This window comes from Emys orbicularis, chromosome 14 (assembly GCF_028017835.1).
Source record: "Emys orbicularis isolate rEmyOrb1 chromosome 14, rEmyOrb1.hap1, whole genome shotgun sequence".
Taxonomy (NCBI): domain Eukaryota; kingdom Metazoa; phylum Chordata; order Testudines; family Emydidae; genus Emys; species Emys orbicularis.
The window spans coordinates 5,589,230-5,604,405 of NC_088696.1; the positions used below are offsets into that span (position 1 = coordinate 5,589,230).

The 15,176-nt window shown below is 41.8% G+C and overlaps 1 protein-coding gene across 2 annotated transcripts in view; it reads right to left on the reverse strand.

Annotated features, from left to right (window-relative positions):
* Nucleotides 1-3,924: 3,924 nt before the first annotated feature.
* The window catches only part of BANP (BTG3 associated nuclear protein), a 261,210-nt gene continuing 249,958 nt past the window's right edge, over nucleotides 3,925-15,176 (reverse strand). For both annotated transcript variants that reach the window (XM_065416358.1, XM_065416361.1), the window contains 2 exons: nucleotides 10,441-10,584; nucleotides 3,925-4,658 (listed from right to left, as the gene is read on the reverse strand). In XM_065416358.1, the coding sequence (XP_065272430.1) occupies nucleotides 4,587-4,658; nucleotides 10,441-10,584 (216 nt within the window). In that variant the 3' untranslated portion in view covers nucleotides 3,925-4,586. The remainder of the gene's footprint in view (nucleotides 4,659-10,440; nucleotides 10,585-15,176) is intronic.

The following is a 15,176-nucleotide window of genomic DNA, read 5'->3' on the forward strand; positions in this document are numbered from 1 at the left end:
ACTGAGTAACAAAATGGCAGATGAAATTCAGTATTGATAAGTGTAAAGTAATGAACATCTATACATATAAAATGATGGGGTCTAAATTAGCTGTTACCACTCAAGAAAGAGATCTTGGAGTCATTGTGGATAGTTCTCTGAAAACATTTGCTCAATGTGCAGCGGCGTTCAAAAAAGCAACAGAATGTTAGGAACCATTAGGAAAGGGATAAATAAGACAAAATATCATAATGCTACTATATAAATCTATTGTATGCCCACACCTTGACTACTGTATGCAGTTCTGGTTACCCCTTCTCAGAAAAGTTATATTTGAATTGGAAAAGGCTGCAATCCAGAAAAGCTCTCACTTAACTTTAAGGACAAATCCCATTGACTTCAATGGAATTACTCACATACTTACTGTTAAGCACATGCTTAAATGCTTTGCTGGGTGAGGACCATAGAAGCCCTTATTAGTTAATGGACAGACACACTCTGACTTAGCTGGGTTTTGAATCAGGCCTCTAATGGGAAAAGATCTCAAAGCATTTTTCAGTATTATTGTAGATACAGCACCAACAGTGTGGTAGGAATTTTAGACGTGTGAATAGAAGCGGTGAAATCTTGGCCCCTTTGATGTCAATGGAAAGAATCCCATTGACTTCAAAGGGGTCAAGATGTCATCCAAGGTCTCTGCCCTGAAAAGTTTCAAGTCTAAATATTATTAAATAATAAAACTCTATTCAGGCATTATTTATCCCATCGGTCATAAGGTGACAAGACTAGGACTAGAACTCCCATTTCTTCTGGTCTTACTCTGTTATAAACATTCTCTCTTTCTGAATAGTTGCAGTCACATGTTATCAATATCTGCAGCCCCAACAAAAGGAGTATGCTGAAAAATCCAATTTTTAAAAAAAATGCAGGATGTTAAAGATGTTTTATTGTGAGGGAAAAGAGCCATTTTCTTATTAAAAAGGCAGAGACTGAAAATAATGAGGGAGACATAACAAGAAAGCTCCATTCCCAACTGGCCTGCTTAAAAGGTCAAGCCACCACCACTTTGGACATAAACTAAGTGAAACAATGCTAACTTGGCCGCATGCAGAGCCAGGCAAACTGTAAGGCCTCACAGAGTTTTTGATCGCTATGGCCCCAATCTTGCAATGAACTCTACATGGGCAGACCCCTGCACTGGCACAGAGGCCCATAGCAGCTCTTCACAGATGCAAGGGTCCATTGGAGGGGAAATCAGTTTAGAATTGAAGCCTATGTCCTCCCATCCAGGACTAATATTATTTGTATATGGTAGGGCCCACAATGAACTACCTGCTTTCTAGACATTCAAGAAGGGATGGCCCTTCCTCAAAGAACTGCTAATCTAAAGACAGAGGCTAGGGGAAGGGGAACAACCAATAGAAGTATCTGATCCAACACTGATGCCCTTGTTCTCTGAAGTACTATTATTTATACTATGATACTGCCTATAATGTGTTAGGTGTTAGCCAAACACAGAGGAAGATATAGTCCCTACCTCTAGGAGTGTACAATCTAAATATCTGAATCCATAAGAGAATCTTAATATTCGTTTCCTATTTATTTTAAGTGATTTGCACTCACCCTGATCAGACAGTGACCAATGTTAGGTGCCCCAGAGGGCATGAACAGAACAGGCAATCATCAAGTGATCCATCCTGCCGCCCATTCCCAGCTTCTGGCAAACAGAGGCTAGGGACACCATCCCTGTCCATCCTGGCTAATAGCCACTGATGGACCTATCCTCCATGAACTTATCTAGTTCTTTTTTGATATATATATATATATATATATCTACACACACACACACACAGAACTATCATCACTTTCATCCTCTCCTGCCACGAGCATGCAGTGCTCAAATGGTTAATGGAAAATCACTTGACAACAAGCCTTTGCCATATGCTCCATCTGGTACTCTAGCTGCAAAATGCATAGAGAACACAACTCAGAGAGAGGGAGAGAGAGCGCTCTGTGGTTTAAATGCATGTGTGCTGTGTTTACACAATGCAGCATGTGCACTTGTTGTTTTCCTCAGGTCTCAGAGCAGGGGAAAAAGGCAGCACTTTCTAATAGAGAGCATGAAGGTTTTACCTCCAACAGGAATATCGTAAGAGAGGATTATGTAGCTTTATCCTCAATAACCAGCAGCTTCACCTTCCCAGGCTTCTGCACTGTCACTTCCAAATAGTGTTTTCTTATTAAACAGCCACTCTAAAATATGCAGGAATTACTGTATTTTTAGGCTTCCCTTTGGATGCAAAGTTATTTAAACATCATCCAGTTTGGGAAGCACTATTAAAAAATGAAACTGGCAAGTAGCCATATTCTTTAACCTGTTGTAAATGTAGTTTTGACAGACTCTGGCTGGTAATTTGTATTGTACTTGTGCCTCAGCAAATATCCTAATGAAAAGTGTGAACTTATAGTAAACTTATTACTTACCAGGGACAATATTTGGAAGAAATCTTGGGTGTTGAGGCCTACAGCTCAGGAGGGATGTTTTCCTAAGTAAAGCCAAATAGAATTTGTGGCTATTTCTCATTCACTAACATTTTAATAGATATACAATATATTATCTGTCAGTAAGAACCTAGCTTATTCAGTTAAAAAAAATAAACAACTATACTTTTCTCATTGGCTGAAACACACAAACAGGTCTGTTCTCTAAGCCAGTAATGGTCCTGCAAACAATATCTCTTCCCCTTAAATTAGCTTACTAAATAAACACATCTGGGGTGAAATCCTGGCTGTGTTGAAATCAGTGGCAAAACTCCCATTGACTTCAATGGGGCCAGTATTTCACTCCTGGAGGGGTGGGGCAGGCGGAGAGGTGGCCTTTGAGGTAACTATGGACCTGCTCTATTTTTTGAAAGCTTTTAGCAGAGTAAGTCCAGAGTCGCATGTGAATGTAAAGGAACCCAGGGTGATGTAGGAAAGTCTCGCAGAGAAAGATCAGTGATTTCAAGATCATGAATCCTACTAAATTAGACATCATTACTGAACTACTGAATCACAAATCTTACAAAATGATTTAATCTAAAGGGCACTACTCATCTGGCTCAACAGAGATAAATAACTGGAATAAATAACTAGATCAACACCTCTTGAGAAAGAAACCCTCATATCGCATATACCATATGTGGCAGCAGCAGAACAGTATCCTAAGTAGAAAACATCTATATCCAGGAACTATGTAATCAATCAAAAGAGCAAAAATGAACAGAATAAGGCTGGGGTTTCAAAGAGGACTGGCTAAAGGAGTCAGGTGACCAACTCCAATTTACTTAATCCCAGCCTAAGTTATTGACAACAAATCTTCTAACCAGGTCTAACCCACACCCACTTATTGCTTACAGAAAGTACAGCTGACATGCAATGTTGTCACTCAAAGTGCAACATTCCCCACAGGGCCGGAGGCAGGAGTGGCTCCAGGGAGAAGAATTCTGAGGAGCCCTTATAAATTTGGTTTGAAATGGCTTCATAAATTTACTGTGTAAGATGCAATTTGCAGACTCTGAAGCTCAGAAAGGTTCACATTGGAACAAACCAAATTTTTCCCATGATGGAATGCCACTGCAAATCCATAGACCGAGGTTTGGCTAATAACAGCATCATGCCTATTTGATGGGACCAAAGTAAGACTAGACCTTGTCTTCCCTGTAGACTTTACTTAGTCTCACCTCTGAATTGGTACTATGCCTCTACAGACAGCAGATATCTATAAATATTTCATAACTATAGTGTTATAAAAATAACCAGCGTAAAATGTGTTCTCACCTAAGGATATACAATGGGGTGGTGGAGGGGAGAGGAAATTACACTGTTCATAAATACACATTTATTTGTTTCTTTAGAAATGCATAATTACAGCATTTGATAGCATTTTTTCCTTAGAAAAGTAGTTAAGCAACAATACAAACAAAATTGTTAGTCTTTTGCAAATACAATTTTTCATTACACTGAACAGAAATCACCAGCAAAAGGCTAATACTTGCAGTATGGTTTTTTTCTTTTTTTAAACATTTTCTTTTTTTGTTATAAACACCTTAGCAAATAAAAAAGCCATTTAAACAATGAAAAATATTTGAGCTCTTGATTTCTATATGTGATAAAGCATGTACTGCAAAGCAGCAATGTGTTCGATAAGAGAGCTACGGACATTCAGTGGTACGATTCACAGAAGAAATGATGGGATAAAACATTAACTTGGTTTTAATGTTTTGATTGATTAGGTGTTTTGTTTTTTTTCTCATGGAGGGAATATTTTTCCTTAAATACCTAAGGGATGAACCTGTATATTTAGAGGGCCAACTCCTCAGCTGGTGTAAAGTGATGTAGTTCCACTGAACTCAGAGATGCACTGATTTACACCAGGTGAGGATCTAGCCATGTGTGTAAAAACAAACAGACCAACAGAATAGTGATATTTACAGGAGACGTAAATGAAAATGTCTGTTAGTCTGATGGTCACATCCTTTCTCCTGTTGTTGTACGTGGGCAGCAACCCTTAGCTTCTGACTGTGGTCACTGGCATCTGGATCTATGAAGCTTCCACAATTCTTGCCTTACTCGATCTGGATTGCTCCGTGTTCTATCTGCATTTCTGGCTGGATAGTTGATTGAAGGGAATCTGTGCTCTATGGAAAGAAACAAAAAAAATGAATTCATATTTTACTTCAAATTATCTTCTCAACGCAAGTGCATTAAAGAAGATGCTAAAAGCAAGTTACTCAAGATCTTTAATCCCCGCTCCACCACTGACTTGCTATGTGGCCTTCTATGCCAGTTGCTTCACCGTCTCATCCTCCCCACCTGGGAGAAAGGGATAATGTCACTTACCTGGCTCACAGGAGTATAGGGAAAACTGCTGAGTACATGTTTGTATAGCATTTTGAAAAACATAAAGCTAATAAAAATGCAAAGTGTTATTAAAACACTATATCTTTTTTGATGCTAAATATTTTATCATCTTCCTTTTGGCCACATATAAATCTCAATTAATTACCAGATCTTCCTAATGTGTCCAAAATTAAAGGAGTTTTTTTTTCCAAAGATGGGCAGAGAATGTAGGAGAACCATTAGTGCCAACCCAACTTTTGAGTTTTGGTAAAATGCCATCTAAAATAAATAAAATACTTAGGAAGCTGCTCAGAAAATAAATTGTAAATCCCAATTTTTTAAAAAAGCCGGAAAGGATGACGATCAAGGGGACTTAAACCAGAGCAAAGTAAAAAGACACACACACACACACACACACACACACACACACACACACACACACACACACACACACACACACACACACACACACACAAAGTTTAAGCAGTACACCACCCCCAGCTCTCCCTCCAGTATGGCTGCAGTTACACTGATATAAAAGTGCTTAATGTTCGTACGGGAAGGGGAATACACTATACTGTTAAAAGGCACCTTTATACTGGTATAACTCCATCCACACTAAAGGTTGTATCAGTACAACCATTTCAATAAAAAAAATCAAAACCCTAACCAAAATAGTTACACCAACCCAAAACTTGTGTGTGGATCAGGCATACACTGGAATTGAAATGGGAGTTTATATAAGTTTTAGCACAGTAGCATTCCACCTTTACCGTGTACAATGGGCCTTTTTGTATACTCCTCCTGGGGTTCTCAGACAAACAAGACAGGCGCATTTAAGTGCAATTCACACCTAATAAACAAGGTCAAATAAGAATAAAAGTACTGTAAATAATCCTGGTGTTTTCTGGGAAATTAACTTTCTCCCCCTAAAAGGAGGCAAAGAATTCTCAATTCCTACAGAGAGGAAATAGACCTGTATGAACAGGATTAAAAGAAAAACAAACCAAAACCCCATACAACTGATTTACTCTTAAAAAGAAAAAAGAAAAAAAGATGTTTGCATTAAGAATGTGAGTTATTCACATATTGGTCCAGTCAAGTGAGGCCTCCAAGTGAGTAGCTAATGTGGAGAGCCTCAGGGGTTTGTGACAGAGATTCTGCATGAAACGAAGCGAACCTAGATTGTCATATAAGTTGTACTTTGAGCCAACTGATGCTCTGGGAACAGGACAGGGTGCAATAGAGTAGCAACACTGCCATTACAGGAAAAGGTACTTTTTGGCACCCTATTTACTGCCCTCTCTCTCCTAATAAAGAAAAACTAGCATCAACACTTGGGATGGGGCTTCAGAGAAACCAGGAGTGAAACACAGCTAATGGTTTTCCTACCCAAACACTGCTGGACTGTAGTGGCTTATTCAAATAAAAATACTGTGAGGTTCAACTTGTCAAAGCTTTCTTCTTAAATTAAGGTTTCACTGTGAAATTAATTCTTGCCTGCTTTTTTGTGTTCTGTTGCCAGTAATTACATGTAGCTTCAATTTTTTTTCCTGTGGAATTCTGTGTGTCGTTTGATTGCTTATTTACTTGTCCTATATAACAGTGCCAATCAGAAGAATAATGCTAACAGCTTGTCAACAGCTAAGCTTTAAAGCAACTACCTAAACACCTGGGGGGGGAAATCTATAACACAAGCACCGAATATATATCCAGGATTCAGGCTATCAGGCCAGAAGTACGAGACTGTTTGAAGGGCTTGCAAGTGAGCTTGCATTGTGTGGTTTTCCCCCCACGTTAACCAAAATTTGACCCCCAATCAGGAGATTTCAGTGAAAAAAATAATATGTGATATTACCACATTTTGTTCTTGCAAATTAATATGTCAAAAATCATTAGAGTTTCTATAAGTAAAGAATGAAATCAGGACATGAAAGTATGCAAACTACTTCTAGGCCCTGAATATCAGCCAGATCTCAACCCGACCTGTAGACATGCAGTTGCAATTTTGTGCCTGCGATGCACCGCTGACATACTATTAGTTAGATGTCTAAGTACCTGATTTGTGAGCACAAATTACCAGTCAGACTTCTAGTTATTAACACTTGTGCCTTAAATTAACTTGCAAGTACAAAACTGTGCTTGAATAAACTGAAATTAGTATTGAACATCAGGGCATTCGTATCTGCTTCAGTTCAACTCAAAGGAGTGATTAATTTCAAAGGAGCTTCATTTCTGCCTCTAATTTTACATGTGCAACCTGGCATCCATAAACAATAAGGCACTGTTTGGAGGGCAGAAAGGTGAGAAATTAGAGGCTGATTTTCAGACCTGAAGGAGGTGTTCACATGTGATGTTTTCAACTTGGAATTTGTGCAGGATACTGGATTTTGGCCCTGGAGGACAACAATGAGCCCCACTTTTGACAAGCTTGGATACAGAAACAGATTCAAAATGTTTGAGACCACGAAAATATCTCTGCATAGAACTTTCTGGAAAAAGAAATACTACAGGTTGCTGCTGCATTACTGAGCTAAGATGTGCATTTAATATTTTTCCCTTTATCCAATCAGTTCATTTCCAGTTATGCAGGACCACTCCATCATTTCAGCCAACCTGGTTATTTGTTTATGAGTTCATAAGTAATCCATACATTTTAAGGTGATGCAAATATTAGGTTCGTTTTACTAATTTACATTTATAGTTCCTTAGTTTTTAGTCTGTGCAAACTAGGAACTATTTACCGTGAACTTATTTTTAGCCTTTTTTGCATTTCTTTCCATACCCCTCTTGTTTTACATTCCTTTCAGTTTATCTACAACTTGGTATAAATCTCTGTGGTTAGCCACAATGTTAAAACCTAACACAGTGCAAAGCGTCTCTGAAAGAAAGTGACTCCTTTTGTGGTTGCCAATCGTGTGGGAGACAGATGCCTATGTTAACGGCTGGACTCGACAACCAACTGCCTGTCAGATCTAATAGCTGACAGGGATGATAATGTCACAAAAAACCTGCTCCCTAACAAATTCAGTGGGAAGTGATTTATGGGAACACTCTGGGGCCCAGATCTGCAATGGCAATTTACTATGAACGAGCCCCTCTGAACGTGTGATGCAGCAGTATGTTATTACTTGGATCGAGCCAGAAGTGTGCATGGCACTTTAAAGGTTTAAAATAAATAAATATGGCAAGAGCCCTGTACTGAGAAGCTTATTGTCTGTGACATTTGTGATAGACGCCGCAATCCCATGCAGTATCTTTTGGGGACCGTTGTTTTAAATTTATGAATGATTTATGTATGATTGGGTTCTGCGCCGGGGGGGGAAGGTTACAGCTCCTCCAGGAACTCAAAACAGACTCAGATGAGCTGGTAAGGGCACTTCTACAGTTAAAATGCTGCATCGGTGCACCTGTGCTGCTGTAGTGCTTTAATGAAGATGCTAGTTAATTCACCTCCCTGAGAGGCAGTAGCTTTGTTGGCAGGAGAAGCTCTCCCACTGACATAGCGCTGTCCACATGGAGGGCTAGCTCGGTATAATTACGTTGCTCAGGGGGGATGGATTTTTCACATCCCGGAGCGACGTAGCTATGCTGATATAGGTCTGTAGTGTAGACAAGACCAAAGACTGTAAACAACTCCAGAGAGGTACCATACCCTGAGGTGGTTTGCATATACCAGTTCAAACTTGGTTTTCCAGAGACCAAGAGACAAAGAAAGATGTTTGGCTGAATTTAAACAGACTCCGGGCCTTCATTTTGAGTGAGCAAATGGATGGGATCTTCTGTACAAGGGGAGACCCCAACCCTTGCTGAAGGGTTGGAAAGGATATTGTAAGACTAGCCTCCTTGTGTGGAAAATGGGCAATTTCTAGTATGTTTAGTACGCATGTGGGACCTTTCTTTGTTTTCATATATTTTCTCTGTGATGCTTTTGCCTTAAGATTAAGTGTACTTTGCTTTGGAAGATCCATGTGGTCATTAGTAAAAACACTATTTTTGTCCTTATTTATTGTACGTTATGGGTAGAGAATGTACAGGAATATTTTGTTCCAACACTAGTTTGATAATTTATTGGGCCATATATTCCCACTCTGTTAAGGCATAGTTCTGGCTATATTATTTTAGGCACACAGAGGCCTTCAGGCATAGGGGATCTATAAATAAAAATGCATAATCACTATTATTATTATTTTTTACGGTGGCCTTAAAACACCAGAAGGCTCCTGGACACAATAGACCAGCTTCAGGTTACATGTCAAGGCTTATCGCTCTTGCATATCATTCTGGATATGCACACTTCCAGCACATTTGGGAAGGGTTTCTTTCCACTCATGACAGAATACGCTGTCAGCAGCAGGCCTTGCTTATTACACCTCTGTATTCAAAATGCATGTAAAAGTCAGGCCATTTAAAATTCTTTTGTTCCCAAAACTTGAAGTTGCTGAGCAACCTCAACTTGCATTCACTCCAATTTGAGTGCAGGATGCTCTGCACCACTCAGGAGGCCCTCAAAAAAGCAGGACTTTAGTTTGTAAACTGAAACTATTTTTTAATCTTAACAGTCTAAAACAAGCCGGTCAAACTGGTAACCTCCAATACACATACACAATACTAGAGAACATCGTAACTTACAAAATGCAACATTTTCTTTTCCAGAGAGCTGATCAAGCAATTTTTTGCCCATAGCCAATATTTGCAGCCCGGTTAGACATCCCCACAAAATAGGGGTTTACAATAGGAATGGTGACAAAATCCAATTCTGGAGCCAGCTAGTGGCACTGCTGTCATAATACCGTTCATGATATGGCTGGCAGTTCAGTTTGCATTCCTTCTGGGCTCCTTTGAGCAGTTTTGGGAGTAAAGCAACTACCTTCGAAAATTTGACACTGTTTGAGACCAGCCTCGTTTTGTTGCCATCAGCCTCAGTCACTGCTTTGAGCGGATGAGAAATTAGGCATGTACGCTTGGTGAGTGACTGTCAGGTTGCAGTCAGATGGCCTGAGATCACTGCCGAGTTCAAGTACCTTTATATTTCCTGAGTAAAACAAGAGTTTTCTATAGCCAGCTACATGAACATTCATGTTGGCATGAAGGATAATGCTTCCATTTTAAAAGAGAGCCTCAATGTTTGCTTACAATTGCTAACACTGCAGCTGATGTGGGAAATCCAAACAGTGGATCAAAATGATTGAACTGCAGGCAGGAAGGGCAGGCACCCTTCAAGAAGATTGGACTTGAGAACCTCAGGCTGAAAGAAGCTTTCCTAATATGACTCCAGGCAAACATCTTCCTCCTGTCCTATCATCTTGGTGTTCCTCTTTTACTGATTCAGGAAAATGATGATGACTAAAATGACTATACTCTAGGGGCAATCAAGCAAGGACTCAGAGGTAGGAACAAGGCCAAGAATAGTCAAAGGCTGTTTATAAATGGAGGCATTCATTATAGGAGACATTTTTAGAGTTGAGAAATTGCGTATTATAAACCCTAAGGGAATGGAATATTTGTGGACAGCAACATAGTTATTCTGACAGGCATTAGCATCTTTTTAAGTACTTTCAAATGGGAAAAAATACGTACTTGATTAGTAGCAGCGTGGTCTGTCACTGGTGCCAGCTGGACATATTGGACCTGGATATCACTCCCTTGGAGTGGGGATCCATCTACGCCCCCAGATGCAGGATCTGCAGAGGCAACAGCTATCAACTGAGCACCCTGTAACACCTGCAGACAAACCAACAGAGAAAATATCCTGTAAACAACCATAATTACAAAGGCATTGTGAACATTGTGAAACATCTGTAATTACAAAACAGATGTGAGACCAAAAAAACAAGAACCCCACCAAAAAACTATCCATCAATAATGGTTAAGTTAAATTGCAAGGGTTTCCGAGAGAATATGGTATTCATACTGAAGGACAGTTAGACCAGAAGCACTTTGTTGTGCTTTATAAAATCTGGATTCCTTCAATTTTTTAGTGAAATGGTTAACAGCCAACATACCTGGAAACGTTTACCTCTCTTATGATTCTGTAATACAAAACAGTTCTGTATTCAAAATGTATCAGCACTAGTGACGGCACAAAACCATCCTGAGGGATTATGCTAAATACTCCCGGTTTCATTTCTTTAATTAAAATAAAACCACCTTTGATTAACACAAACAGAATGAGGCTGTTATGCGGCACTTACAGACTGCTTCCTATAACGAACTGCTGAACCTATTTTTCTTGTAATGAATGCACCCCATTCCCATTAGCCTAGTTGGGGGTTACACCAACATTCTGAGGAGAGAAACAAAATGGAACACTGGAGTTTACATCATGCTGTTCTGTGGCCCTAATCCAAAGCCCAGTCAAGTCCATGGGAGCATGTCCATTATTCCAGGGGCCTTTGAATCAGGGTGTAGAATCAGAGGCCCTGCCTGAATCCCAATAGTCAGAGGAAGACCTCTGCCCAGGTCTCCTGTAAGTGTACGGGGGGAGGGTAATAAAGCAGCACTGGGGACTAATGGCCCAATGACACCTCCAGAAGAAACCCAGATGCTCAGTGAGAGGAGAGGAGGAGCTAGAGCTCTGCAGTCAGTGACCAGAGTGCTGTGTTGTAATTAACCAGAGCTGGGGCTTTTTCTGCTAGATTTTATGTTTGTATAAAAACCTTTGGCTTCATTTGTTATTACAGATGTATCCTAAAGCCCATGATATGGGGTAGGAGAAGAGCTTTGCCGGGATGATTGGCTCTCGTTACTGGACCAGGTGTCTGATGCCCCTAGCTTGCAAGGATATACATTACTGCTAATGCCGTAGGCCATATTTTCACAAAATTTGCAATTTTTTACATTCTTAAAATCACTTTGGAAAAGGTAATTAGTAGGGTTGTTATTTAATCGCAGTTAACTCAATCGATTAACACAAAAATATTAATTGTGATTAATTGCAGTTTTAATCGCACTGTTAAACAATAGAATACCAATTGAAATTTATTAAATATTTTTTGATGTTTTTGTACATTTTCAAATATATTGATTTCAGTTACAACATATAATACAAAGTGTACAGTGCTCACTTTATATTATTTTTATTACAAATATTTGTACTATAAAAATGATAAAGAAAAGAAACAGTGTTTTTCAATTCACCTCATACAATACCGTAATGCAATCTCTTTATCGTGAAAGCACAACTTACAAATTTTGGGGGCTTTGTTACATAACATCACTCAAAAACAAAACAATGTAATACTTTAGTGCCTACAAGTCCACACATCCTACTTCTTGTTCAGCCAATCATTAAGACAAACACATTTGTTTACATTTATAGGCGAGAATGCTTCCTGCTTCTTATTTACAATGTCACCTGAAAGTGAGAACAGGCGTTCGCATGGCACTTCTGTAGCCGGTATTGCAAGGTATTTACATGCCAGATATGCTAAACATTTGTATGCCCCTTCATACTTTGGCCACCATTCCAGAGGACATACTTCCATGCTGATGATGCTCGTTAAAAAAATAATGCGTTAATTAAATTTGTGACTGAACTACTTGGGGAAGAATAGTATGTCTCTGTGATCAGGCGCAGACTCACCCCTGTAGCGCCTCCTGCTGGTCGTCTTGGGAATTAGCTCACCAGTCGTCGGAGTGCCCTCTGCAGGCCAGGTGTCCCACCTGTCGTTGGCCCCTGTGTCGCTCCCGGACCCCGGTGCCCTTGGCTTGGGTGCTGCCCCCCTGGCCGTACCCCACTCTCTCTCTGGGTCTCCCCATCCAGGGGAACCCCCACCCCCTATCCCCGCGTCGCCTCAGTCGTGGCTACTGCCAGTCACCATCCAGCCCCCACGCCCTGGGGCGGACTGCAGTCTATTAGCCAATCATCACAGGCAACAAGGGGTTTGGACTGGCTGCCTTTGCCCACCCTCAGGCTGCCCCTCTGCAACCCCAATACCTATGTGGGCCTAGGACCAGGCCCTGCAGCCTGGGGAGTTGCTGGCCTAGGGCTTCCCTGCCCCCAAGGCCTTTCCCCAGCCCTGCCTCACTCTAGGTCCCCGGTGAGTTCCCCAGCAGCCAGGCCTGTCCAGTCAGAGTGAGACTCTTCAGCTTCTGGCTGCCCTGGCCTTCTTATAAGGCCGAGTTGCTCTGTTTGGGGCGTGGCCCCAGCTGCAGCCACTTTCGCCAATCAGCCGGGGTTTTGCTCCTTGCCCCAGCCCCAGCCCTCTGCAGGGCTTTTCCAACCCCTTCCGGGCTGGAGCGGGTGTTCACCCCACTACAGTCTCCTGCTCTGTTTTACCCACATTCTGCCATATATTTCATGTTATTGCAGTCTCGGAAGATGACCCAGCACACGTTGTTCGTTTTAAAAACACTTTCACTGCAGATTTGACAAAACGCAAAAAAGATACCAATGTGAGATTTCTAAAGATAGCTACAGCACTTGACCCAAGTTTTAAGAATCTGAAGTGCCTTCCAAAATCTGAGAGGGATGAGGTGTGGAACATGCTTTCAGAAGTCTTAAAAGAGCAACACTCCAATGTGAAAACTCCAGAACTCGAACGACCAAAAAAGAAACTCAACCTTCTGCTGGTGGCATCTGACTCAGATGATGAAAGTGAACATGCGTCAGTCTGCGCTGCTTTGGATCGTTATCGAGCACAACCCCTCATTAGCATAGACGCATGTCCTTTGGGAGGGTGGTGGAAGCATGAAGGGACATATGAATCTTTAACGCATCTGGCACGTAAATATCTTGCGACACCAATTACAACAGTGCCATGTGAAGAGGCGGTTACTCACCCTGTGCAGTAACGGACGTTCTTCGAGATGAGTGTCCCTATGAGTGCTCCACTTCAGGTCAAGGTGCGTCCCAGCGCCTTTGATCGGAGATTTCTACAGCAGTACCCCTACGGGCCGCGCATGTGCTGTGCCTGCCTCACGAGCTGTCAGTGTTTGACTAGCGCGTGCACGGCCCGGGCTCCTCAGTTCCTTCTCTACAACGGAGTCCGTTCCAGATTCCGAAGTAGAGGGGAGGAGGGTGGGTAGTGGAGCACACACAGGGACACTCATCTCGAAGAAGTCAGTTACTGCACAGGGTGAGTAACCTTCTCTTCTTCAAGAGAGATGTCCCTGTGGGTGCTCCACTTCAGGTGACTGAAAAGCAGTATCCTTTAGGATGGTCGGGACTTTGGATCAGGTAAGAAGGCTGTTGACAAGACAGCTCTACCCATCCTGGTGTCGGATGCTGCGTGTGCATGAGAGCGTAATGATTGGCGAAGGTAAGGTTCGATGCCCAGGTAGCTGCCTTGCATATGTCAGAAAGCGGGACATTACGGAGAAAGGCAGTGGAAGTGGAGACAGCTCTAGTAGAGTGTGTCCTAATTTATGTCAGGGGTTGTATGTGCTTCAGTTGGTAGCAGAGATGTATGCAGTCTGCAATCCATTTGGAGAGTCTCTGCGTAGAGATAGCTTTTCCCTGTGATCGCTGAGTGGTAGAGACGAAAAATTTGGGGATTTTCCTAAAAAGGGGTTTTGTTCTATCCAGGTAAAAGGATAGTGCTCTGCGCACATCAAGAATGTGCATTGCTGTTTCAAAAGCATTAGCGTGGGGTTTTGGGGAAAATGTTGATAGGTGTATTGGCTCATTGAGGTGAAAGGAAGAGTGCATCTTAGGCAGGAACTTCGGGTGCGTGCGGAGTGTGACCTTATCACGGAAGAATGTGGTATATGGAGGTTCCGCCATGAGGGCTCCCATTTCTCCTTCTTGTCTGGCAGACGTGATTGCTATCAGGAAGGTCGTCTTCACGGATAAGTGGAGAAGGGAGCAGGTAGCCATTGGCTCAAAGGGTTTATCCATCACGGCTTTGAGGACTAGGTGGAGGTCCCAGGGCGCAGCAGGCGGTTTTACGTCTGGATATAATGTTTGGATGCCCTTCAGGAACCTTTTGGTTACTGGATGGGTAAAGACCGTAGTGTTGTCAATCTTATGGTGAAATGTGGTGATTGCCGCGAGGTGGACCTTGAGGGAACTCGCGGAGAGACCTAATGTTTTAAGGTCTAGCAGGTAATCCAGTATCAGTGGGAGTGGGGCGGAAACTGGGGAGGTCTGTTTGGCCGTACACCAAGATATGAACCTCTTCCATTTATGTAGGTAAGTAGTGCGTGTGGTGTGTGTCCTGCTGTGTAGTAGGACTGTCCGCACTTGTTCAGAACATGCTAACTCCTCATTAGAGAACCATTGATTGGCCGGGCCCTCAGGTGGAGTCGCTGTATGTCGGGGTGAAATAGCTGGACCCTGCATTGTGATACGAGGTTGCTGGGGGGGGGGAAGG